The sequence below is a fragment of the Pholcus phalangioides genome, unplaced genomic scaffold (genome assembly GCF_987345545.1).
Source record: "Pholcus phalangioides strain wild (caught in Gottingen) unplaced genomic scaffold, Ppha-v1.0 ptg000008l_1, whole genome shotgun sequence".
Lineage (NCBI taxonomy): Eukaryota > Metazoa > Arthropoda > Arachnida > Araneae > Pholcidae > Pholcus > Pholcus phalangioides.
The window spans coordinates 37,676,131-37,701,047 of NW_028301601.1; the positions used below are offsets into that span (position 1 = coordinate 37,676,131).

General features: G+C 37.2%; 1 protein-coding gene across 2 annotated transcripts in view; it reads left to right on the forward strand.

The window, feature by feature from the left end:
• The first annotated feature begins 232 nt into the window (after positions 1-232).
• The window catches only part of LOC149084245 (CYFIP-related Rac1 interactor B-like), a 38,055-nt gene continuing 13,370 nt past the window's right edge, over positions 233-24,917 (forward strand). Inside the window, exons 1-4 of one of the 2 annotated variants that reach the window (XM_089234605.1) lie at positions 233-477; positions 19,758-19,842; positions 20,067-20,188; positions 20,333-20,438. In XM_089234605.1, coding sequence (XP_089090731.1) covers positions 19,773-19,842; positions 20,067-20,188; positions 20,333-20,438 — 298 coding nt within the window. In that variant the 5' untranslated portion in view covers positions 233-477; positions 19,758-19,772. The remainder of the gene's footprint in view (positions 478-19,757; positions 19,843-20,066; positions 20,189-20,332; positions 20,439-24,917) is intronic. The other variant, XM_089234603.1, reaches the window with a different exon arrangement.

The window sequence follows — 24,917 nt, forward strand, 5'->3', positions numbered from 1 at the left end:
AGCTGTTGAAAAAGGAGACACACTAGTGAGGACATAGCTATTTGGTACTAAAATAGAAGTGGTACCAGTAAAGGGGGAGGGGGGCCCACATATACTGTGCAGGAGCAAAACGGGCAAGCAAGTGGTTAGCGAATCCTTTCCATCGAAATCGAAACTATTACTGTCGCAGCGTCCTCTATCGTGACTACAACCTTGGAGCCGTCGGAATGTTTTCCGAACGCGGTTTGGCATCACTGCACACCACAGTCGTCTGTGGGCTATTCGCTGTGTAAATAGTATAAAATTTGATGCGCTTTTGGTGCTGTCAAGTTTTGTGTTTGTCTGTCGTCTTTCTCGGACCGCGCGTCATTTTTGTTGGAATGTGTTGTTTGTGTTGCTGTCCGTTAAATGTCCGTGAACCGCTCCATCCGTAGGGATACGTCACCCTCTCATATATACATGGATCGGTTCGTTGTGTTCCGTGGAAAATATTCACGTGTGAGTCATTTTGAAAACTTTCTCTCGATTCATTTCGTTTATTAAAAAAAAAAGCACGATCGGTTGTTTTTGTCATGCCCGTGTGTATAAAATTAGGTGCATGTGCGTCAATATACTCATGCCTTAGTCGTCAATCTTCACACGAACAAAACAAACATTTATACATATTTGATAGCTTTTATTTGATTCGCAATTACAACCCGTAGCGCGGCTCGATCAGTTTGATGCAATGACGAGTTCTCATTGCAAATCGATACATTCATTTGAGCCTACGTTATAGTGAATGCCTTGAAGTGGAAGGGTCATAATTACCAGTAACCCAGCAATTAGGGCATTACTGAGTGATGCCCTGAGCTACCCCGTGGCCGATCTTCTCGTTGAAAAGTCTCGCCGCAGGGAGCAACGGGCCTAAACTGGTGCAAATATTCACATTACACTTCATTCACAATTTGAAATACAGATGGCATTGCTGAAAAAAAATCAGACACAACATTAGATACTTGCTCAGACTGTTAGGTACACGCACTCCTCTGGCGCAACTCACTCTGTAATAAATTGCCCGTGGTGATAGGACCCCAGTTGTTCTCAGCTTGAAAGAAAATAACGTGCTACGCTGAAACTGCCAGATGAGCTAATCAGATGTAGAAATATTTACGCTAAAGTTATCTGTCCCAAGGCCTTCGGTATTGCTGTTAAGTTTTCCAACTTTGAAGGCATGAATGCAATCTGGTCTCCCATTTGAAAAAACGAGCAGCCAGACATTCAACATGATACTTACATAACATGAAAATTCAAGCATTTACTTCAAAATATGGGGGAGAGGTGTTGGCACCAGCAAGAGCACCAAACGAGCACAGCTCCGACAATATATATATATGTTAAGGCCATTATGCATACACTCACACAACACGTTCAAGTATGTATTGATTTGTTGGAAATTCCACTGGGAAATGTGTACATGTACGGGTTAAGTAATAGTATATTGCCATTTTGGATAATGTTGCATTATTACTATAATACAATTTGATAACTTTGAAACGTACGTTCAGACTAAACGAAAGAGTTTCCACTTTTTGTGAGAAAAAATATTGTGTGTGATTCAAATCATTCAAACAAGTGATTTCTCTCTACGCCAGGAGTTCTTTACCAGGGGTCCATGGAGCTAAGAAGAGAAAGCCATTAACTTATTGTTTTTACATTATTCATATAATATATTTATCTTCATTCTATTCACACTTGGTCCTCAGCTTTCATCTCATGTCACAAAGGATCCATAATAAGCAAAAGGTTAAGAACCCCTTATAAGAGATATCATAACAACTAAACATACATTCACAAAGGTAACAATCAAAGACGACACGACCACGCTGACCTGATCGACTGCTATTACTGTACATGCACCTCGCACACATTCCTTGATGGAATTTCTAATGTAGGGTGCATTCCGGAATGTGTGTTCTGAGTGTATGTATATGAATGGCCTTGACATATTTATAATGTCAGACTTAAGCTTCTTTTATGTTCTTTGCAAGTGCTGCCTTCTACCTTCTATATTTTGAGGTAAAGATGATAAATGCTTAAATTTTCATGTCATGGTAGATTTATGTTGAAGGTCTGCCCACTCTTTGGTGGCCCTGATCAACTGTACCAATTCACTTCTTTTTTTCACTTTTAAATGACATGTACATCGCACCAGCAGTATTATCGCTAAAGTCTGGTTTTCCTAGGAGCAGGTTTTTTGCACAGTGTACAATCACCTGTACAACACGATGTTCACTCACCAATAGGAAAACAATCGTACTCTTTTTCTACAGAACGCAAGACTCCTCCCGCCAGTGCTGTACATCGAGCGTGATTAGTCGTCTGGTTGTCAAAGGTATTGTACGTGATGCGTTTCACTGATCTTCCATGATCGAGTGTGTTCTTCCATGATTTTCTGTGTTCTCACAGAAATGGAATGCTTGAATGGAGATTACAGATGACAACAGCTGCTAGTTAAACGCAAACATATAGTGTGATGAAGTTACACATTTCTGCTGATACAAAATGGTTGTATTCAGTTCACGCACACACACACAGTGCAAAAAACTTGCTCCTAGGAAAATGCTGCTTTACCCTGTGTTAAAATATTACACCCTGCTCTACACTAATTGGCGGCTGTTATAAAAACATAAAAACATCTGTCCTTACAGAGTGAAAGTGTACTGTGGTATGTGAAAATATATACCTGTTGTTTCCCGAAATAGGTATAGTCCTCCAACCAGGGGCGGATCTAGAGCTGGCTATTGGGAGGGGCAATTTTTTTATATTGTTGTTGATAGGGTGACCATGCATCTCGTAAAATACGGAACAGTTATAATATTCTTTCTGTCTTGACTTTTTTGAAAAGAATGCTTGTTTTTTTCCCATTTTTTGGTCTAAGTTTTCTTGAATTTGTTATTTAATCAGAAATATTGATACACATAATTTTCAACAAATTTATTGAATGCAATATTATCATATTCACACATTTCGCTAGGTGAAGGGGGTGATCACCCCCTTCCCATAGATTTTCATCCAATCATGAGATGAGACTTGGATACATCATGTTACGTTTTATCAAATGATTTTATTCAATTCCTTCAGGTAAAGCTATTGCACATAGAGAATTGTTCATTAGTCACTGAGCTCTCACATTTGGCTTGTCCTAAAAAAGAATAGAATCGTCTAACATGACGTGATGTGCCGTAGCCAAGTCTCATGTTGTGGTTGGAGAACTATATTTAAAGTGCATCTTAGCTAAAGACAAAAAAAGAGGATTTTTCTCTTGCAACATTTTAACTGCTCCTAATTTTGGACCAAGAAAGATACAATAAAACCGGTCTATAACAACACTGTAGGGACCTAAAAAAAATTGTTATAGACGGTTTGAACATTTGCACTATTTCCTATTGAATAGGAATTACAACGAGACAGAAGAAAATATCATTATACGCAGGTTTCACTGTATACATTGGAATTTCCTGTGAAGGGCGCTTGCTGTTAGTGGACATTGAAACATTCATTTTTCTTGGAGCAGAAAATTAAGTTTGTATCATATAAATGCTGTTAATGACAATGACAGCCACTAAGAAATATCCAGTTTTTCCTCTGAGAATCGAATAAGGGAAATGATAATGCACAAATGTGTGATGTATTCAAATTGATATTTTATTGGTATAGTTCTAGAATTTATATCAACGTGGCCCCACATCCTGGAGCTGGGCCCCTAGACTACTTTATCGCACACAAACTCTGGCCACATACTGCCATACGGCAGTTTCCAACCAGTGGAGTTGCTTTGCAAGCAGCCTATATAATGGTTACAAATTTCTGTTAAAAATGAATGAAATTTTTTGCCATACTTGACACTTTAGTTATAGTCATATTGATCAACTGAACAATTTTTCGAAGCTAAGGGCGAGAAAAATATAGTAATTCCGTTCTTCTTTTTTGAGAAAGATATTTTTAGGATATTGACTAAAGAAACTTCTTGGAAACAAGTGTTTTTTGCAAATAATTATATAAGCCTCTACACTATTTCATATTGTAAAATGAAAAATATGCTTCAATTTTATTTTTGAAAGAAAAAGACAGTCGGTAAGTCAATTTATAAATATAGGTACCTGCCTTTATCCAATTCATGAAATGTGATACTGCTATTAAAGATGACACAATTAATGAGCTAGATTTTTCTTTACTTTCACTGCAAAAAAATTTGATTGGTTTAGGTTATGGCTTCATCCATAAGAGCATTTTAGGAGTTCCATGAGCTTGATTGAGAGAAAATTCAACTTAATACATTTTTTCGTACATTGAACGAAATTAAGTGTATAATTTCATGAAGGAGTTGGCAGCTTTGCCATTTCCCTTCGGTATGCAGTTGGATGAAACTACCGACATCTCTCAATGTTATCAGCTTTTTGTATTTGCTCTCTATATACATGTTGCAGTCATCAAAGTGGAACTCTTATTTTGTGAGCATCTTTCGGAAACTACAAATGCTATTGATGTTTTCGAAATGGTAAAAACATTTTTTCATAGACAAAATTTTGATTGGAAAGAGAAACTTCATTCAATTTGCATTGATGGAGCTCATGTGGTGCTTGGTAATAATAAATCTGGTTTCGCTACTTTTTTTTTGTGAAAAAAGAAGCTCCCCTTCTCAAGTCATTGTCTCGCATTGCTTTTTGCACAGATATGCATTGGCAACAATAGCCATAAAAGTTAAATGTATCAGAAGCAGGTCTTTGAATCACCAAATTTTTAGAAGATTTTGTTTATGAAAAAAAACTGCGTATAGCGGGAAAGTGTTGAAAATACGCATATAACGGGGATTTAATTTTATTTATTGCTCACATTTTTTTGTTCTTCCTTAAACATTTGATGTCTTCGCGAATTTAAATCCAAGAACTGTTGCCACTGATTTTCATTTACTAACAAATTTTGTTAATGAGCAAACGTGTCCGACTTTGAAAATTCTCTTTGCAATTCTGCTTTAGGTCATACTTGCACTATAAAAGTTTTGTAAAAAATCTTTTATTGAACTTTTATAGTGTAATGCCATCCTCAAACAAGTTTTCTCTGTATTTCAAAGGTGGCGAATCAGAAATACATACTCGTCATATGACTGTTTCATGGTTTTTGTTTTTATATATATAAAAGTGCTTTTCATAGGGGGTCTATTGTCTTCACTCTACTGATGCAAAGGGGTCCGTGGAACTAAAAAGCCTAAGAACCCCTGGTTTAGGTCCTATAAAGTGGGTGTCTCTGATATGGCCATGCTAAGGTTTAAAAAGTTTTCTAGACACCATTTTGAAAAAAATAAAAACTATTTTCTTTTGTATATCATTCTGTTAATAGACTTTCATAAAATAAATTTTACATTCCCCAAGAAAATAGTTCTACTACTGTAGTCCAAAAACCGAAAATCCTGAAGTCCACTAAGGGGCCTTATCAGGAGCATGTGCACATGATATGGCTACCCTTGTTCCATGTTCTACAAATCGTGACTTTTTCAAGTTTCATAGGGCAATTTTGCTGAAATAATTTTTGTGTGAAATGAATAAACATGATACTCTAAATAATCCTTTTCGTTAGTCAAAAGTGGATTCAAAACAAGATATTCCAAGTTAACGATTCATTTTAAAAACAAAATTGTGAAATCATGCAAAAGAAGAGTACAACATGAAAATGAGATCGTTAAAACAAATTATTTATCGCAATCGGGACAGATAATGTTTTTGTCAGCAGCAGTGAGGCCAACACACTCTTCATGGTAGAAAGTCCCGCAGAGTCGCATGTCCCTGACTTCACCCGCCTGACAAAGACTGCAGTGCCAACTTTCAGCTTCTGTGGTTTTCTGCGTATTGTTCTTGCTGGGTTGCTGCTGTTTGTTCCTTGGCTTGTTGGTCAATGGCTGTTTCGTGGTTGGTCCCTTTTTCGGTTTAGACGGCTGAGCTTCTGTTGGCTGGAAAAGATTTTTTTTTCAACTTGATCCCACGCGAATTCATGGCTGGTCCAGTGACTCTCGTTGTTTTTCTCTTCCTTTTTGGCATTTGCAGAAGTGTATCAAAGCTGGAAGATTTGCTGCAGCTTGAGGCCATCCATACATGGAGCACCAACGTCAAGAGGATTATCTGGATCAGACGACGATGACCCAGATGAGCTGCTCCAAGACGATGAAAAGCTGACTTGATGAAAAGATGACTGATCTGCTCCTGATATGGCCACAGCAAGAGGAGGTTACATGAAAAACACAAAACAGGCAACTGACGCCATATTGCTCGGCATGGGTGGATGGGAAATGAACAAATGACACTCTAGGAGACCCTCTCACTGGATGCTGATGTCACCCAGCGGATTTTTTCGTTAGCTAACTCACAATCGTGGGGTGGCCATATCAGGTGCATCCACCTTATTTTTCTTATGATAGGCAATATAGATAGGACTAATATGCTATTCGGTCCTTTTGCCGAATAATTCTTGTATTCGGCCTGTATCTGTGCAAATCTAAGCACAATAAACTAATTTTGAAAAATTATATTAACACATTCGCATCGGGCTATTTTTCTTAAAACTTATATAAGTTTTATACTTAATGTGTTATTATTAGGGCTCGGATTTTTATGCCCCTGAAGATGAATCGTCGTTGCTGATCGGTAAATTCAGGTTTTTTAACCTATCAGCAACGACGTTTCATCTTTAGGGCTTAAAAGGCCGAGTATTAGTTATTAGTAATTATTGTATTATGTAATAATAATATTGTTATTTGTTATCTGTTTGTTATCTGTATTGTTATTTGTTGTCTCATAAAAAGTGTTACAGTCGAAAGTCGAATCCCGTTTTAACGAATATCGTTATAGTGAAAATTTCGTTTTAACAAACAGTCAGATAAGTTTACATAGAACAATGTAAAAATCTGGGATTCCTTTATAACGAACGTTATTATAGCAAAGTAATTTCTCCGGTCTCTTGTACTACGTTATAGCGGGATTCGACTGTATAAAGATATTTCAACATTATGTGTAAGGCCGTGATTAAACTATAAAATTTTCATAAATGTTCATTTATAAATCTTGAAAAATGTAACCAATAAAGTGAACGGTTACATTCGAACAAATGCAACTGGTAGCCTCATTGGTTGAATTTTTCACGTTTTATAAATGAACTTTTATGAAACTTTTACAGTGTAATCCCGGCCTAAAACGGAAATTCTCGTTTCCCAACAACACTCATTTTTTGAAAACGAGAATTTCCATTTTACGTTGCGAATGTGTTAATTGAAATTTTCCCTATAAATTAAAAATTTACTGATTGTATTTTATTGTGCCATCTATTTTTCAAACTATGAGTGAAGTATAATGATTGGATATTTGTACCGTTGTAAACGGTACTATTGCCCTCCGTGGCGATACTTTTCAACGGGGAGATCGGCTCGCAGTCGTGCCTCGCTGTTTGAAACCACAGAAAACCCAACTTCCGCCGACCATCACCGTGCTGCCAGTGGGATTCGAACCCTGTTCCTCGCGATGCAAATCTTTCACTATGACCACATGACTGCTCAGTGACTGAAGAATATACGGCCAAAGTCTGCCCAGTTCTCGATATGACTTGCGTATTGGCCAAACTGCGAATATAAGAAATGCTTGACTACTTTGGCCGGCCAAAATTCTGAAATCGGTCATCACATATAAAAAGTATTCAGAAGTATATTATACTTTCATAATATTATGCTGTCAAATGTATTGATCGAAGGAACTAATTCTTTGCTTAAACATAAAACAGGTCGAGAGGATTTAAAGTTATTTTGGGTGTTAGGTCACTCGTGTTTCTGGTTGGATTGTAAATAAATTCGAAGTGTTTCTCGAAACCATTGGATAGGCGTTTTTGCGTGGCCCATAACATTTTATACAGATAAAGAAGAAAATTAACGGCAAAAAAAAAAGGCGAATAATAACTTTCTTCCTGTATTTTTAAAATTATTATTATTTTTTTTCTTATTCGCGTGTCTTACAAGAGCAGCTGTGCTCTGTCATATATATGTATGAGGTCTTTTCCACGCGAATCAAGCAAAGTTAATGTTCCCGGAATCCACCACACATGTCATGTGAGAACCGAAAAAATGTCATCGACCTGCCCGTGGAAACGGAGCGAAGCCTTTTTATTGTTGTTATACCTTTCTTTTTTTAGTTAATGGATTTTCATATCGGGATCTGCTGTTTCCATCGAATGTAATATCAAAATAATAAAAAAATGTGTGTGTATACGTGATCTTCTAAATGACTGTGATGGGTATGACCGAAGAATAAATAAAGTTTATAGACTAATAAAGTGTTTTGTCATATTCACGATTGATTTAAGGCGAATTAGAAAACAACTCAGGATGAATGTCATAATTATGCTTATTTATATGGGAATTATGGTGATTTTTGGCGTTGTGCTTATCGATTATCTAAATCAACGTACAAATTTAAATTGAAAGGTAGAACCATTTAAGATGTGATGACGGGACTTGCCTCATTGTCCTGCAGACTTTTAACCCATTGTGGACTGTATGCCGCTAAACAAATTAACGAATCTATCCTCGGTTCTCGCACATTCTCTGCATACTATAAAACGGGGGTGTTAAATCTTCAGGAGAGTGCGGGACACTTAATTAAATTATCTGTAAATGTGCCGAGGGCCGCTTAAGTGCTTTGGAATACTGCCGTGAGGCAGGGGCGTTCCCAGAAATTTCGTTCGGGGGGGGGGGGGAACCAAAGTGATAGAGCAATAGATTTGGCTATCTTTTTTCGGTCATTTGCTCACATTTCGTGGGGGACCAGACCCCCTGATCCCTCCTTCTCGTTGCGCCCTTGCCGTGAGGCACTCAAGTGATCTGCAAATACGTGACAGGTCATTTTAGTGATGCGAACTGCAACGCGGCTTTGGTGATCTTTAAATGACCAGCGGGCAGCTTGAGTGATCTAAAACTGCATTGTAGGGCACGGCTTGATAAATTCCAGGTTGTCGTGCACTAAAAAATTGACATCGGCACTTACATTTTTTTTTCTTGATTTGTCAAATCCTATTGTACGATCACTAAAGTGATCTAGAACCAGCCCGTATAGTCACTTAAGTGGTCTAAAACTGCACCGTAGGATCACTTAAGTGATGTGTAACTATCCCGTAGGCTCGCGTAAACGATCTGTAAATGTGCCGATTTGTTAATTTTTACAAAATTAGGTTTGAGATTGCTAGCCACGCATCAGATTATTTCGAGGGCCACGGGTAGTATGCTGTAGAAACTCGATATTTGCATTGAATAATTGTAATTATGTTTGTTTTTAGTTTAAGAGTCAGGGTTGTGCCATATGGGGAGTGCTCTTCCGCTGATGATGGACATGGACGATGCTCGCGACTCGAAAAAGGACCAGACCATGATTTAACCGTTTAAGCTAATTCGGCGTTCGATCGTTGTTGTAGGATGGAAGAAGCATCTTTCGAGCTAAAATTAGTTTCCGGATCGCATCGCTGCTGTTGCTACTGCCATGTGTGTGCACTCATTTCGAAGGCAACCGTGGGAATGTCGAGAAGAAAGAGAGTCATTTGGGTTTTTTTTACTACGTGTAATTGAAGTATGAGTCGCCTTCTAAAAAGTACGGGATTATTGCCAAGGAAAGATTGCAAACAGAGACAGAAAGCAGCGTTTTAGAGAGAAAATAGTTTAGGTTTTGAGATTATGATGGTGGTGATGTGGACATAATTTTTGCTTCTGTTCAATCTAAGGATGTCTGAAAATGTGTTCGCATTTAGGACAGTAAATCTCAATTTTTGTTGTCTGATCGTGCGAGAGAGCAGAAACGTATTTCTGCTGATAGTACAGTAGTGGTAGGCTGGCTACATGATCGTTGTGTGTGTGTGTGCTTTTTTTAATTTCTTTTCCGTTCGTGGGCAGTGAATCGTGTCTGTGTTTATGCTGCATGATACGTACTAATTCTTCCTCCCCTAATATGCTGGATCATTAAGCTGTAATAGGTTGACGGGGATCTGCTGTTGCCATGTGTTCTGTGACCCGTGCACGCCATCATCAGTCGATTGTGTGATGAGGCTTTTGTGCTCGCTACTACTCCTGACACAAATAAACATCCGTCCCGACCGATGCATATACCGCTTACCCACCCTCTCTTGTGTAACTGCTAACCTCCCCCCCTACCCCCAACTATATATTTATATGGCAAAGCAAGGAGACATCGCATTTCAATTTCATTCTTATCTTTGACCTGTTTAACACAATTCTTTTTTTTCCCCATCTTCCTAAATTATTGCGTGAATGTGAGAATGCTCAAATTGGACTTCGAGTTTATTCATTTCCGTTGATCCTTCGAAAATCTAGTTTTGGTTTTTGGGACATTGTCAAAAAAGTATGAGAGAGACAGGAATGTGTCTCGTGTCAATCACCGTTGAGAAAAAAAAAATTCTCAACGGTTTTCGTCGTCATCTTTCTTAGGTTCAATTAACCTATCCCTAATCAAGGTTTAATTTCAAAAGAAAATTAGGAAGTAAATCCACATTTTGAAAAATTTTGCGATTCAGTGATCGTACGAGTGCACTTTTTACAATAATGTTAAATATGTTGTTATTGTCACGCCATAATAAGAATTTTTAGTTAGCCCAAGACCTCCTACAAGGAAGAAGCTGACAAGACTATATCCTGGAGGCTTTATGTTATGAAGTTTCTAGAAAATTAATATAAATTTTGGAGCTAAAAATTATGGTGAAGGGGCTCAAGGATGTGGAAGTCATGCCCTGCAAATGTATCCATTCAAACGTGAACGTTGAGTGAAAAAATTTCATCATAATTTTTGCCTGTTCAAGAAAGAATGTTTTTATATCAAAATTGATACTTTTAGTTATATTTGTTTGACTTTTTCGCCATCATTTTTCGTATGCCCTAAACGGCCCATCTGGTACTCCAGAGGTTCTCGTACCACAGACCCCTGGACATGCAGTAAATTAAATAACATGCTGTAATTGCACAATAGTGGTCAGCTGAAGTTGGTTTTCTACGGTTTTCAATCTTCGAGATGCGAATCTCCTATTCGAAAAAGTCTCTCCGCAGAGAGCAGGTAGACCCTGAACACGATACTAACATGAAAATTCTGGCATTTACAATTTTCGCTTCAAAATTTAGCAGACGGATGGCAGCACGGGTTTAACATAAACCAAACTTAACTCTGACAACATAAATACGTTACGCTACGCATATATACACACAGACACAACGCATTCCTGCATATAATCAATTCGTTAGAAATTCCCTATATGAATGTTTATGAGATGCATGTATGGTCAAATAGTAGAAGTATCTATATATATAAAATTTATTTTCTGTGCGTCTGTATGTTCTCTATACAAATCTACAATTTTAGACCAATCGTCGCCAAATTTTTCATATATACGAAATTGGGTTCGACTTGAACGATAGGCTACTTTAAGAGGGTTGGTGCACGCAAATTTTACAAAATACTATATTTTCCCATTTTTCAATTTTTAAATATTATGAAATTTTCTGCGTCTAACTGTATTAAAGTCTTTGTTCTAGCTGTATTAAAAGTATTTTTATTTAAACTGCTGGCAGGCATTACACATGCTAATGTTTTTCACTAAAATGCGTTCTTCTCAAAACTATGTTTTTTGTTAGATAAGGAACATTTTTTCGAATACCGCTCATTCAAATGACATGAAACTTTGTGTGTCTCTCAACACTATTCTGTTACATACTTTAACACAAGCTTTTACGATTTTAATTGTTGGTTATGTTTTTATCGAAATTTAACTCGAACGACATGCAACTTTTTCAAAAATCATCAAAATTACAGATTCATACTCCACCGCAGGGAGCTTTCACGCCGAGTAAGCTGTTATCCAATGGGCCCAAAAAAAGATTTTGCCCTGTGGTTGCACCATATATATATCAGTGGTTTCCATCTTCGAGGCGCGAACGCGAGTCTGTCCCTCTTTTTGAAAAGTCTCGCCTCAGAGAGCAACAGTACAACGGTACAAATATTCAATCATTTCACTTCACTCGCAATTTTAAATACAGATGGCAGCACTACAAATACCCACACTCACACAACACTACATACATACTCAGACAGTTAGATGCACACACTTTGGTCCAAACTCGGTAACGAAGCTGTGCTGGAAGAGATCTCGCCAACGGGATAAGTCCGATGGCAGACTTCTGGCGTTCATTGATTTATTACACCGTCTATATACTGAAAAACATGACGGAGAGGGAGTGTTCGTTGAAATGGAGTAGACACACGATCCACTGTCGTACAGTGGAGCATGTGGGAAGACCACTACTTATAGTGGTCTTCCCACATGCAGTTTCCACATGCACCAGTCACACTCAGGCAGTCGACAGATGTGCCTAACTTGTTACCGAAGCCTCAACTAAAGTATGTAGACATTGAGCTAGAGATAGCTACATTTCATCTACGCTGTTATCAAAATCAGTTATGGCTGATTTCCCCCAAAAGTCAGACATCAATATGCACTTGGAAAAGAAACATTAGAAGAAACTGTAAACGATCGAATTTTTTGGTGACTAGTTTTGAAATGTAATGTAAATTACATACACGCGTGCCCACTTTAGATGATTTATTGGGTGGGATGCGGGTGGAACAATCAGCGTGCAGCTGCCTCCTGTGATGAATTCTGGGTTGTTCTGACAAAACGGCGAAGAGCTGCCCAATGAAACTTGCAAAAATTTGGTAAATTCGTGTTTTTCGAACACGTTGCGTGACCAATAAACGTTAAAATATTAATAATGTTTTAATTTATTTTACTGTATTGAAAAAACCAAGTTGATATTGATAAAATAAGCATAAAAACTATAGATCGTAGAATTTTAAGTAATATTAAAAAATTCAAGAAAAATGTTCAATTTCCATAAACTTCAAGTACGATGCGCGACCGGAAAATATCAACTGATTTTAAAATTGTTTACTTCGTTTTTCTTATTATTAAAGGAAGCAACTTTTCCGCACTATAGCGATTTGAAAATAAAAACTTAATTTTTTTCGACCCACCCTAATGTACAATCTGGTTCACCTTGACATTTACATTGGACCTTGTAGTTTACAAATTTTGCACTGTGCTTCTGGAAGTGGTCCCGAAGGAGCGTCATTTCCAAAAAACATCTTCATTATTTGCTATGTATCGTGGAATAGAGTTGACAGACTGGACTTTGGAAGAACTCGAAAAAAAGAATGCAGTATACGAATATATTGTAAGGAGTGACAAAGAAAAGCATTATCTGTGGTTGCCAGTGGCGTCGGAGCCGGGGGTGCTGTGGGTGCTCGAGCACCCACGGAAGTTTGTAGAAAGGGTCCGAGCACCCACAGAATTGATTCAAAAATCGAAATTTCCTACATGAATCTCAAGACGGGCACCCACAGGTTCGAAACACTTCCGACGCCCCTGGTGGTTGCTAAATTTTCTAGGAGCCACACGGTTTTTTTCAAGAAGAATGGCCAAAGTAATTTTTTTTCAGGCTTCTCTTTTTCCCATGTTGGTTAAAATTGTTACGCAAATTCCGAAATTTGTGTGCATTCTCAGACTCCAATTTTGTCATTTGGTCCGAAGTTATTTTTGTTATCAATTCATGTTGCTTTGGCACAAATAAATCATATAGGATACTGAAATAGTGCTATGAGAAAAAATTAATTTAAAAATTAAAAAAATAAAATAAAAATTTGAGGTTTTTTTCATGAGGCTATGATTATGTTGTCTTAAGGAGGGGGTACCTTCCCCCCTCGGCCTAGTTTTTCTAATTTTTTGAGTGAAAGGCCCGCATATATCGATATATCATTATATCGCGATGTAAAGTTGACGATGGATCACGATGTAAAATTTGAATATCACCCCAGTCATTCTCCACACTGCAGCCAATGCCAAGTGAATTTTCTGAGGCCCTACGAGGCAAATTCTCGAAAATTTCAACCAGATCTTATTTTTGTGAGGCCCCCGGGCCATGCCCTGGTGGACCCATGCCTTATGCACTGGCTGCAGCCTACTATTTCGCCGCTTAAACAATGGGTGAAAAACCGCGCACAATTCAAATCCTGCTTAACTCCTGGGCTGGGACACCCTAAACAATAAATCGCGGTAGACTGCTTTTAATCTTACTATAATGTAATAACAATCTCGAAATAATCCTTATATATTGTTGTTCAAATGCAGATTGTGATAAATTCACGCTTCTCTTGCTTCTGTTTCGTTTCCTTCCCCCATTCTGTAAGTAAGTCCAGCCACATTGATGAGGTTCCATCCACGTAACCGTACTTCCTATACTGGGTGTCAAGATTCTCAAATGATAGCTGTGGCTTGTGACCTCCTCATGTTCTGAAAGAAAGAAGAAACTATCTACTATTTTTTTTTCCTTCCTCTTCACTGCTTATAATATGATAAATGGCTCGTGATTCTTCATTGTATATGAACGAACGAACGCTACGCTGGTCGCATATGTGTATGTGGAGCTTGTGCCCGTTTAACCCGTACATTATTTAAGATTACGTTGGCAGGGGAAAGAGGCGGGGGTGTGGTATCTCTGGCAAGTTTCATTCTGTAAAGGCATCAACTGCGTTTGTTAGACGATCCTATCTAATTTTTGCTCAGTGGTATAATCGACCGATTGTGCTGTCCTTGTAAAAAGAAGTGGAGGAGAACAGTTGCCGACTCTCGGAACATTATCGGGTTACTTTCCTTGTGGCCTCTGCTAATTTTCAACAGAATAGAATTGTTCCGACCGATTGAATAATAAATAGAGTTTTGTTGTGGTTTTTTTTTTTTCTCTCTCTGCTTCTATCTCTATCCCTTTTTTTATTCAGAGTGCGCAACTTGGAATTGCTATTGATATGATAACGTCACTTTGAAATAATACACTTTTCAACAATTAAAATGTTTTTTGATACGATGGAAATTAAATATAAAATGAGAATATAATGAAAGAAGTGAAATAAAAGAATCAGCGGCGGTTAAAAAATGGAATTATGGAGTTAGATACGTGTAGGCTGGTGCTTTTTAATTGGTAGTTACCGGATCACCCATCCCATCCATCAAATACACACACACCTGGAGAGGCGAAGTCTCCCCTCGCCACGTCAGTCACTCGCGAATGGAAAAGCAGGGTATGACAAATCGAAGAAGAAATTAGGTGCTAGCTAAATTTTCTAGGAGCCACACAGTTTTTTTCAAGAAGAATGGCCAAAGTAATTTTTTTTCAAGCTTCTCCTTTTCCCATGTCGGTGAAACTTGTTACGTTAATTCCGAAATTTGTGTGCATTCTCAGACTCCAATTTTGTCATCACACATTAACATAGAAAATTTCAGGTGCCAATGCCGATTTTTTTAGGCACTGTGGTGATCTAGAACCTGAGATTTGTCAAGCCCTGGTTTATAGACCATTCAACCGTTCAAATTTATTAAAAATGATTAGTTTTCAATTTAGTTGGGTACTCAGATCCATACTATAAATTACCGTGGGTGCTCGAGCAACCCACAGCATGTCCGGCTTCCCATGCTTTTATGTTGCATTTGTATTGGTAATAACGAAGTCAACACTTCTTAAAAAACTAAAACCTAAAAACCAAATAAAAACAAAAATATAACAAAAGATTGTTAGGAAATTCAAAAGATAATTGAAATTAGCTGTCTCGAGTTAGCTTTCAATCAACCCAATAAAAGTTGACTAATATAAGGGAAAGTGCCCACATACCGTTCCCCCACAAGCAAAATCGTTCATTCTGAGAATTTGTTTAGAGTTAAAAGTAGTTTAGAAACTGATTTAAGTAACTGAACTCCATACCTAATAGTGCTGCAAGTGTGATTGTACTAAATACATTTTTTTCAACCAAAAGAAGTAAATAACCAAAACCGCAAATTTTGGATTTTCATTAAAAGTGGCCTAATTTCGTCCCCCTTTTCCAGTTATTATCTATACATTTATTTTAGTTGCATATATTAGTCATATTATATACAGGGTGGTAACTATCGACCTTCCAATAATTACACACGTGATTTCTTGTAAAAAACTAATATGGAAAAGTTTTTTCGTTTTTAGATCGGACGAATATTAAGTGAATTATAACGTTTTGAAATTGTGTGACTTGTCATTTTTAGGCCAGTTAGGCGCCAAACACCAAATGAAAGTACATTTCTCCGCCAGCAGCGGGTTGTCACTTCTTGAAATTTAACTGAAATACTCCATCCAAGTTTGGCCTTCTTTCATGATTGGCACTTTTTCTCTCCATGTAGTGTGATATTATAACCTTGTTATTACGTGTAGCTTACGCATACTTGCCAACTACTACGGAATTTACGTAGTTTCTACGGATTTATACCATAAAATACAGAACTACGACGAATCCTAAAAAATTACGGTTGTTTTCTTTTTTTTAGAAAAAAAAATTGTTTTCAAGTCAAAAAGTTTTGTTCAAGGATTTCTTTGAATTCCATTATCCTATCGAGTACAAAATGATGTCACGCAAAAGCCGCATCTCCAAACAATAAATATCAAGCCAAGAATAAATATCAAATTACAGTAATAACAAATCAACCAATAAAAAGGTCTGGTTTGCACTAAGATGGCCTAGAGTTATTTTTGATAAATAAAAGAAAGTTCAAATTTCACTCTGAAATGTCATTGTAAAACAAAAAAAAAACTCGAAACCTATGTATAGGAAATTGATTTTTGTGTGTCTGTTGTCCATGAAAATCTACAATTTCATACCAGTCTCTGCCAAATTTTGTATGTTTACCAAATAGGCCCAACTTAAACGAATACACATTAATCATCTTGGTTTTATGAATTCTGTCATTTTTGTGCATTGAAGAAGCGATCCTTTTCTCCAAAGAAGACAGAAATTGGAAGTTTGTCTGTTGTGCTTTCCAGTTCGGATACAAATTTTCTTAATAGATTGATAGAATCCATGGCCTCTTGTTTGGAAGGCATCTTTGCAGGCAGTAATTCTTTGTCTGCCTGGATATGTTTTTACTTCCCTGAAGTTCCGCTCCAATAACCGTTACGTTGCTCTCAGCACATATCTGAAGATTTTCATCAGCATTCAGATACGTTCCTTCATCAGGCCATGATTTTGCAGGTGCTTTAACAACACAGAAAAAGAGACTAAGTCATCATCGTCATCTGCACTTTCATTGATAGAATTTCCAGAGAAACCAACATGACAGAAGCAATTTCTTATGGTAATTTCAGAGAGACTATTCTAGCTTTTATGCATATGGAATATGGCATCAAGTATGTTCACATGGAACTTTTTTTTTCTCAACAATCGCTCTGATGAAATCCTTCAGCTGCAATTTTTTATGACTTAAAATTTTGAATGACTCCTTGATCGAGTGGTTGTAACACAGAAGCTAAATTTGGAGGAAGATAAATTAACTTGGCAACCCATTAACCTTCACATGAGGATCTAAGCTTTCCAGAGTTTTTTCCCATATTTTAGACGCCATCCATGACTTAGAGTTAGCTTCATGAATTAATGGTAATGATTTAATATGAATGAAGCATTGAGGCCTTATGCTCTTACTTTTAACAACAGGTTTCAGTTTTTTGGTTCTGGTCATGCTTGCACCAAGCACCTGTTATCCTATCTTTGATGGTCTTAAGACCTGAGCAATATTCAGTTTGAAATGTCAATGTCTTGTCAGGCAGCAAGCGGAAAAATGAACCAATTTCATGTAAATTAAACACTAATAGTGGTGACCTTTAAACACTATAATGGTGTAGAACATTTTTGAGGACAGTCTCTTTACAGTTATCTATGGCAGACTCACCTTTAACTTTTTTGAAGAATATTGCATGTCTTTCCTTAAAATGCTCTACCCATCCATTGCTGGCATGAAAATTTCCAACGCCAAGTTCAGTGGCAAATACCAATGATTTTTCTTTGAACAAATTTCCTGAAACTGGAACATTGTTCACCCTAGCTTCCTTGAACCATTCAAGCAGGCAGGATTCGATATCTTTAAAGTTTGAATCTCGAAATCTCTCTGTCTTTGTAACCCTATTGTGCGCTACCGAAAAAATCAACTCCTTAGATGCCATGATACTGTTCAAACTTGTACAGGGTATTCCCTTCATCTTTGCAAATGCAACTTCTGTCATTCCCGATTTTTCATATTCAACCACTAATGCTGCTTTGTCTTTAATGGGGAATGAAAATTTTTTAAAATTTTTGGAGAACATTCTGACAGTAGGATGAGAGCAGACACAGAAAACTATGTTGTGTATGTCTGGTGAACATTAAAAAAATAAAGTTCATGATTTTTTTTCCTGTAGTGAACACCAGGGTTATGGATGCTCGATGATTGTCATGCTAAGATTTGTTTCAAACGTCAAAAAGCAGCCCAAAATATTGAATTTACCCTATAAACTAAACAGTTTTTCTCTATTAAAAAAATGTGAATTTCTGCCATGGACACTGCTTTTTCAGCAAAAGCTGAACAAGAACTGCAACTCTTCAAAAAAAAAAAATCCTGCTGAACCATTAAAAAATAAGAAATAGCCCAATGTTAACAGAAGGATTCTGTTAACAAGCCCATTAAAAGGTATGGATGGGGGAATGGAGACAGCTTCAGTGGCTTCTGCTTGAGAAATGCTACTAGGTATAATATATCTTTGAACAGCAAGAGTGAACGACAAACTTATCGTGTATATTGTACAAAGAGTTTCCGATTTAATAATAATAACGTGATCCTCACGTATTCCCAAGGGATCACCATGATCAGTCCAGGGAATTTGTTAGTGTTAGTAAACATCCATGCCCAAACCAGATTCGAACCCAGACCTGCACAGTGAGAAGCTAGTTCCCTAACCACTCGACTGCCAGGCCGCGAAAGGTAATTTTGTGACTCATTAAGCAGAGTAGGGTGACACACACATTACCATAAGTTAAATAACATTAGAACCCCATAGAGGAAATCCCCAATTGGGATTTCCAAAAAGTGACCTGTAAGTGGAGTGACACGTTACCCGGGTGACACACTAATAAGGTTTGATTGTATTTCTCAATAATTCATGTTAAAAATGGTGCACTGAAATTTATAAAACGGCATGTGAATAGAATATTTTTCCTTGTATGTTACTAATTATACGATAGAATATATGTATATATAAAGATGAAAATTTGAGGATGCAGCCTTGCAAAGCATAGCGAAGATAATAGTGATAGCAACCCCCAGACATAAAATATAATTTTTCAACTGCATCTAGTGGCAAGATAATAAAGTAGAAGTATGCCTGTGCAGGTGGCAGCAGCTGTATGATGAATCATTCAGTCATATCAATGTGATAAAGACTGAAAATCTGCATAATGGCATATGACATTATAGGCACCACCTTTATGTATGACAGGGACGCAAATGCCGTTATAGCGAAATGAGAGGGTTAAATATGGTGCTGATGCGTATTTTGTTTATAATGAACTTGATTGAGGACATATAAAATGATGAATATTTTGTTCAAAATTGACTAGAAGAGCTGAACAAAAAATATATAATATATAATCATTCTTTTTATTCACTTAATAAAGAGGCGAATGCAGATAAAATAAAATAAAACTTTTATGAACCCCTGAAACAGTTCAAGATTAATAGGTGTTTTGTTGTTATTGGTTTTGTATCCAAGTGTCAAATACTTTGCATAAAATATTTTTCAGTTTATGTAATTGTTTTCATTTTTTTATTACCAGTTTTACTAACCTGATATGGGCAATTTATTGAGACTTCTGTCAAGAGATGATAATCCCAAATATGATGTGTTTGTGGATTTTGAGAGTGAGTCTTTTTGGTTTTTTTTTTTCTATACAAAATGGTTTTGCTCATGGAAAAATCCTTAAAAGTGTCAGTGTTATACTCTTGACTCTTAAAGCATCTGAATAAAACTTCCAGTACTGAAACAAACATTGAGCAAATTGTTTTAGATATGTGCGAGGTATCCTTTCTAATATCACTTAGATACTTTAACTACATACAATAATTTTCAATGTTGAACTTTTTAGATGCGAAACCAACTGATATAGAGCGAGAAACATATGAAATAGTTGAAGATGTTCTTCAGCATTCAAAAGATATATTGCAAGAGCTACAAACATATAAAGGTGCTGTCAATGAAATAAGAGAGGTAAAAAATGTGCCACTCTAATTTATTTTAATAAAAAGTGAAGTTTTTTAAAGCATAATTTAATATCTTAATTTTTGTATATAATTATTAAATTCATCAATTTATTGATACATCTTGACACTTGTGTTTTCACTGTTTTCTTAGGCAATTACAAATCCTAGAAATGAGTTGTACCAAGCGAGGGCTTGGGAAGCCGTTCTTCCCCTAGTCACAAAATTGAAAAGGTTCTTTGAATTCTCTCAACAAATTGGTGAGTCGTTTTTCTTCCATGCATTTTCAAGAGTCAAGTTATTTCAGTTCTTGGGATATATGGTAAAAATTTGAAGATAATGTAAGTTTTCTAAACTTGTTTTATAAAAATGATGCTTGCCGCCACCATCAAGCTTTCATTATTTTATTATTATAGAAAGATACAATATTAAATTGTTTGATTTGGAATGATTTTTCCCTTTTTCAATCCTGGAAACCAGTTTCTGGAGTATAATATATACAGATTTTTTTCCCCAGTACTTTATACATACTTTTTTTATAAACATGCAATGCTTAATATAACTGTAGGGATGTGAAAGCATACTAGAACTATACACTGCATGTGATCATGAATTGTTTTTATATAAGTATTACTGTTGTAGGTGTAAGGAAATAACTAAAGATAACTCAATTTTTTTATGTGGTTAATAGTTTTTCCTCTAGTTATGTACTTCAGAGCCGTGTCATGAGCATCATTTTCTACCCTGAAATATTCAAACCTTTGTAATTGCATAGGAAGGGTTAATCATAATTTAATCATAGAATACATGACATTTATTCTCGCACATTTACTACATTGCAATCACTTCTTTGCTTACACCTTCAGCACAAATGGCAGAAAGTACCTTGGATAACCCAGAACTCTGTTAATCTTGAATTTCACATTGTCAAGGGCTCCTTAATCAAATAATGTTCACAGATTTTTTTATTGATTCATGCAGGGCTCGGCACGGGTCACTTTTTTCCCTAAAAGTCACTTTTTTAGAAGCTGGTCACTTTTATTACCTATTTTCGGGCCCAGGTCACTTTTTCCACTTTTTTTAGCAAGAAAACCTGTCTCGCGCTCTTTTCCGCTGTCAGTGTTTTTCTTTTCTTCAAGGAGGAACTTTACCGGTTCAAGGTCGCTAATTTTCTCCCTCCCTTCATTGAACTACGATCGTACAAGGAACCCCTATATATATATATGAAGGCGTCTTTATCTTCCCGGGAGCATACCGTGTGACGTCAGCATAACTTGATTTCAAGGCGCTTGGAAAGAAAGCTCCTTATACTTGTAGTTAAAGAGTCGTCATTTTATGGAAAAGCCGGTCGGAAAAAAATAGCGTAAAAGGCTTATTTACAACAAAGAATTTTTTCCCCTCCTCTACTACCATTCTTTCTTATTTCCCCACTCATTCTTTCATTTTCATCTTATTTTAAAATTGATCCTTTATTTTATTTGTTTTAAAAAAAAGTTTTAGTCCTAAGGGCAGAATTCCTTTCTTGGAGCATCGAGCAAGTTACATTTGTCGTTTGTTCTATCGTTACTTTTATTAATTTTTTTTAATATTTGAAATGACGATTTAAAGGCTCATTTACATTGAGCGAGTTTATAAAGAGAGCCCGTGCAGAAACTAACTTACGCGCAGCGGGAGAATACCAAAGCGCGCCTATTAAAGATGCGTACTATTAATACGTATTAAGCGTATTATTAGTACGCTTTGGAGAATTGAATTTCACTTGTAGCTGGCCAACGTTAAAGAAGCTCGCAAGTATTTTGAATTTACTTACAATAAAAAAAAAATCATCCGACTGAAAAACGCGATCTATCTAGAAATAAAATTCGTACTATTTTTCTAACTGGATTTAAATCTCAGCAAGAAACTGTAGCCCCAGATATGATCGAAAGGAGAACTATTTATGAAAAGATCACAGAATCCTGCAATTCAACGTTTATGGAAGGATGACGTCACTCTCCGCTACCATACGAAGGTTTTTAACAACTGGCTGTTGCGAAGATATATTTTGGAAAGAGAAAATTCAACTGCCCCTGCTGGGAATCGAACCCACTTCCTTTCACTTTCCGGTCGAATTTTCTCTTTCCAAAATATATCTTCGCAACAGCCAGTTGTTAAAAACCTTCCTGTGGTAGCGGAAAGTGACGTCATCCTTCCATAAGTCGCCATCTGGTGGCAGCGTCAGCAGTTGTGAGCTTGGCCTGAGTCTGGTCTGGCCGTCCATGTACGGTCCTTTTCAGTGTACACGAGCTCCAAGGAAAGATTGAGAGATTCGTTGCCTCTGTAGTCTAGTGGGTTCGATTCCCCGCAGGGGCAGTTGAATTTTCTCTTTCCAAAATATATCTTCGCAACAGCCAGTTGTTAAAACCTTCGGATTCAACGTTTAGTTTAACCAAATAAGATGAAAATTGGTCATCAGGCTGATGAAAACTCAGTTAATGTGCATGCGAGCCGTACATAGAGGTGGATTTAACGGTGGGCACAGCGACCGCGCCTTTGGCCCCTACTTTATACTTTTTTCCTAATTTAAGGGGCGTAATATTAATTTTTTTTTATGCCCGGGGCCGTCAACAACTGACCTTTATCCGCCTCTGGTCGTAACTTAATTTAGAGCATCTTCACGATGCTGATTGTTGACTTAATATCGACATATTGCGCTCCATTCTCGGTGTTGTGTAAAAAAAGCCTTTTTAGACCTCGGAAGTTATTACAACGTTTTTGTCTCGAGTCGCTGTTATGACCGCAATAGGAGAGGGCGGGGTCTGGTTCCACGGGTGTTGAACGAGGAAGGGTGCCGAGTTTACTCTTTTTCCGTTAAAAAAATGGATACCGGCCCCGGGCGATAGTAAATTTTCGTTCGTACTTGCGGTGCGGGTTGCTACATACCGTGATCAAATCCAAAACACGGGGGGGGGGGGCAATTCCTCGAATGGAATTTTTGATGGAATGGTATATTTAAGAAAAGGAAATAAATTCCTTTGCAAAATTATCGAATTTCACAGTCAAGGGGCAGTAAAATTACGTTTCCCCTCCAGAAAAAATATCGTATTACGGCCATGGTAAATCGGGTGCCCCGGGTGGGGGTGAATTCACTGTTTTTGTTCGTTGAAAATTACGGGAGGAGTCAGAGCTAACGTGGCGACTTAAAATAGGTAGCCCTGACAGCGGCATCCATAAACTGTATCAACCGCATTTATAAACCCCGTATGTCGTTGATTCGAATTTTGTGTTCATTTTATCCTAATTTTCCGTATTTCCCGATATATTTCTATCGATTTTCGCATATTTGGTTGATTCATGTTATAAATTATATATTTTTTTGTAATTTTATGTGGCCTTTGTCAGCCATCTTGAATTGACCGCCGCAAAACGGCGATTGGTTGGCGCGGAAAAAAGTCGCCACGTTGGTGCTTACAAGGTTCATGGGAAATTTACCGGGGAAGACCGCGGAGTCTTTTTCTGTTAAAAATTACGGGGGGGGGGGGGGGCAAAATTATATTGTTTCTGGGTAAAGTAGTAAATGTTTTTTTTTGCTAGGGGTGTATGTTGTGTGTAAAAAAAAAGAAAAATATGTATTTACAAATTTTTCTCTCAAAAACCAATTTCAAAACTGATTTATTTTCTCCCTCGCCCAAGGGAGGGTATTATTTTGGAGCCCCCTCCGTCTGTAAAAGAGTAGACCCACCCACCCTTCCCAGTCCAGCCATAGGTGCAGATAGACTTGAAGGTCTTAGAGGTGCGGCAGATGACAATTGATATACATCATGTATACATCAGTAGGCTCTGCCATTGACGTTGGGGGGGGAGGATGGATTGCCCTCCCTCAACGTATAAGGGGCCGTTCAAGTATTACGTAAGCAAATTTTTAGCCATTTTTGACCCCCCCCCCCCCCACTTGGCAGCAAAATTTCTTCATCAGCTCTGCCCCTCTGAATCCTAACTCATATTTTCATAAAGGGTGGTTGATGACGTAAGCATTATCGAAACCAACCCCCCCCCCCCATCGATGATGAGGTAATACTTGAACGGCCCCTAACAATTAAAATAATTTAGTTAATTTAATAATTTAAATAATTTATTTAATTCAGTAGTTTAAGTAATATTTTAATTTAATAATTTAAAATATTGTTTAAAATGTAATTTTAGTTTTTTTTTAAATCAATCATTATAGTAAATTTCTTAAAATTTGTTGGAAGATATTATACAAACCTAATTATGTAAATCAATTTGTACTAGTTAAAAAAAGTACATTTTGTATACTGTCATTCATAGCATAACATGAATGAAAAATCCACTAGAATGTAGATGGGACAAATTCTCTCATCAAATTTTGTGTTATTTCATTTTTTTTTCCTTCTTTGAATGTGAAAATGTTTTCTCGTTTTGAAGTTTTTCCGGCTTAAATTGATTTTAAGATGGGTTGTGGATAGCAATATGGGGGCCATTCAAGTATTACATAAGCAAATTTTTAGCCATTTTTGACCCCCCCCCCTCCCGTCAGCAAAACACTGACCCCTCTCCCCCCCCCTGTCAGCAAAATTTCGTCATCAGCTCTGCCCCCCCTGAATCCTAACTCATATTTTCATAAAGGGTGGTTGATGACGTAAGCGTTATTCAACCTCCCCCCTTGTCATCAAAAGTCAGCAAATCGGAAACCCCCTCCCCCCCATCTATGATGACGTAATACTTTAACGGCCCCTATG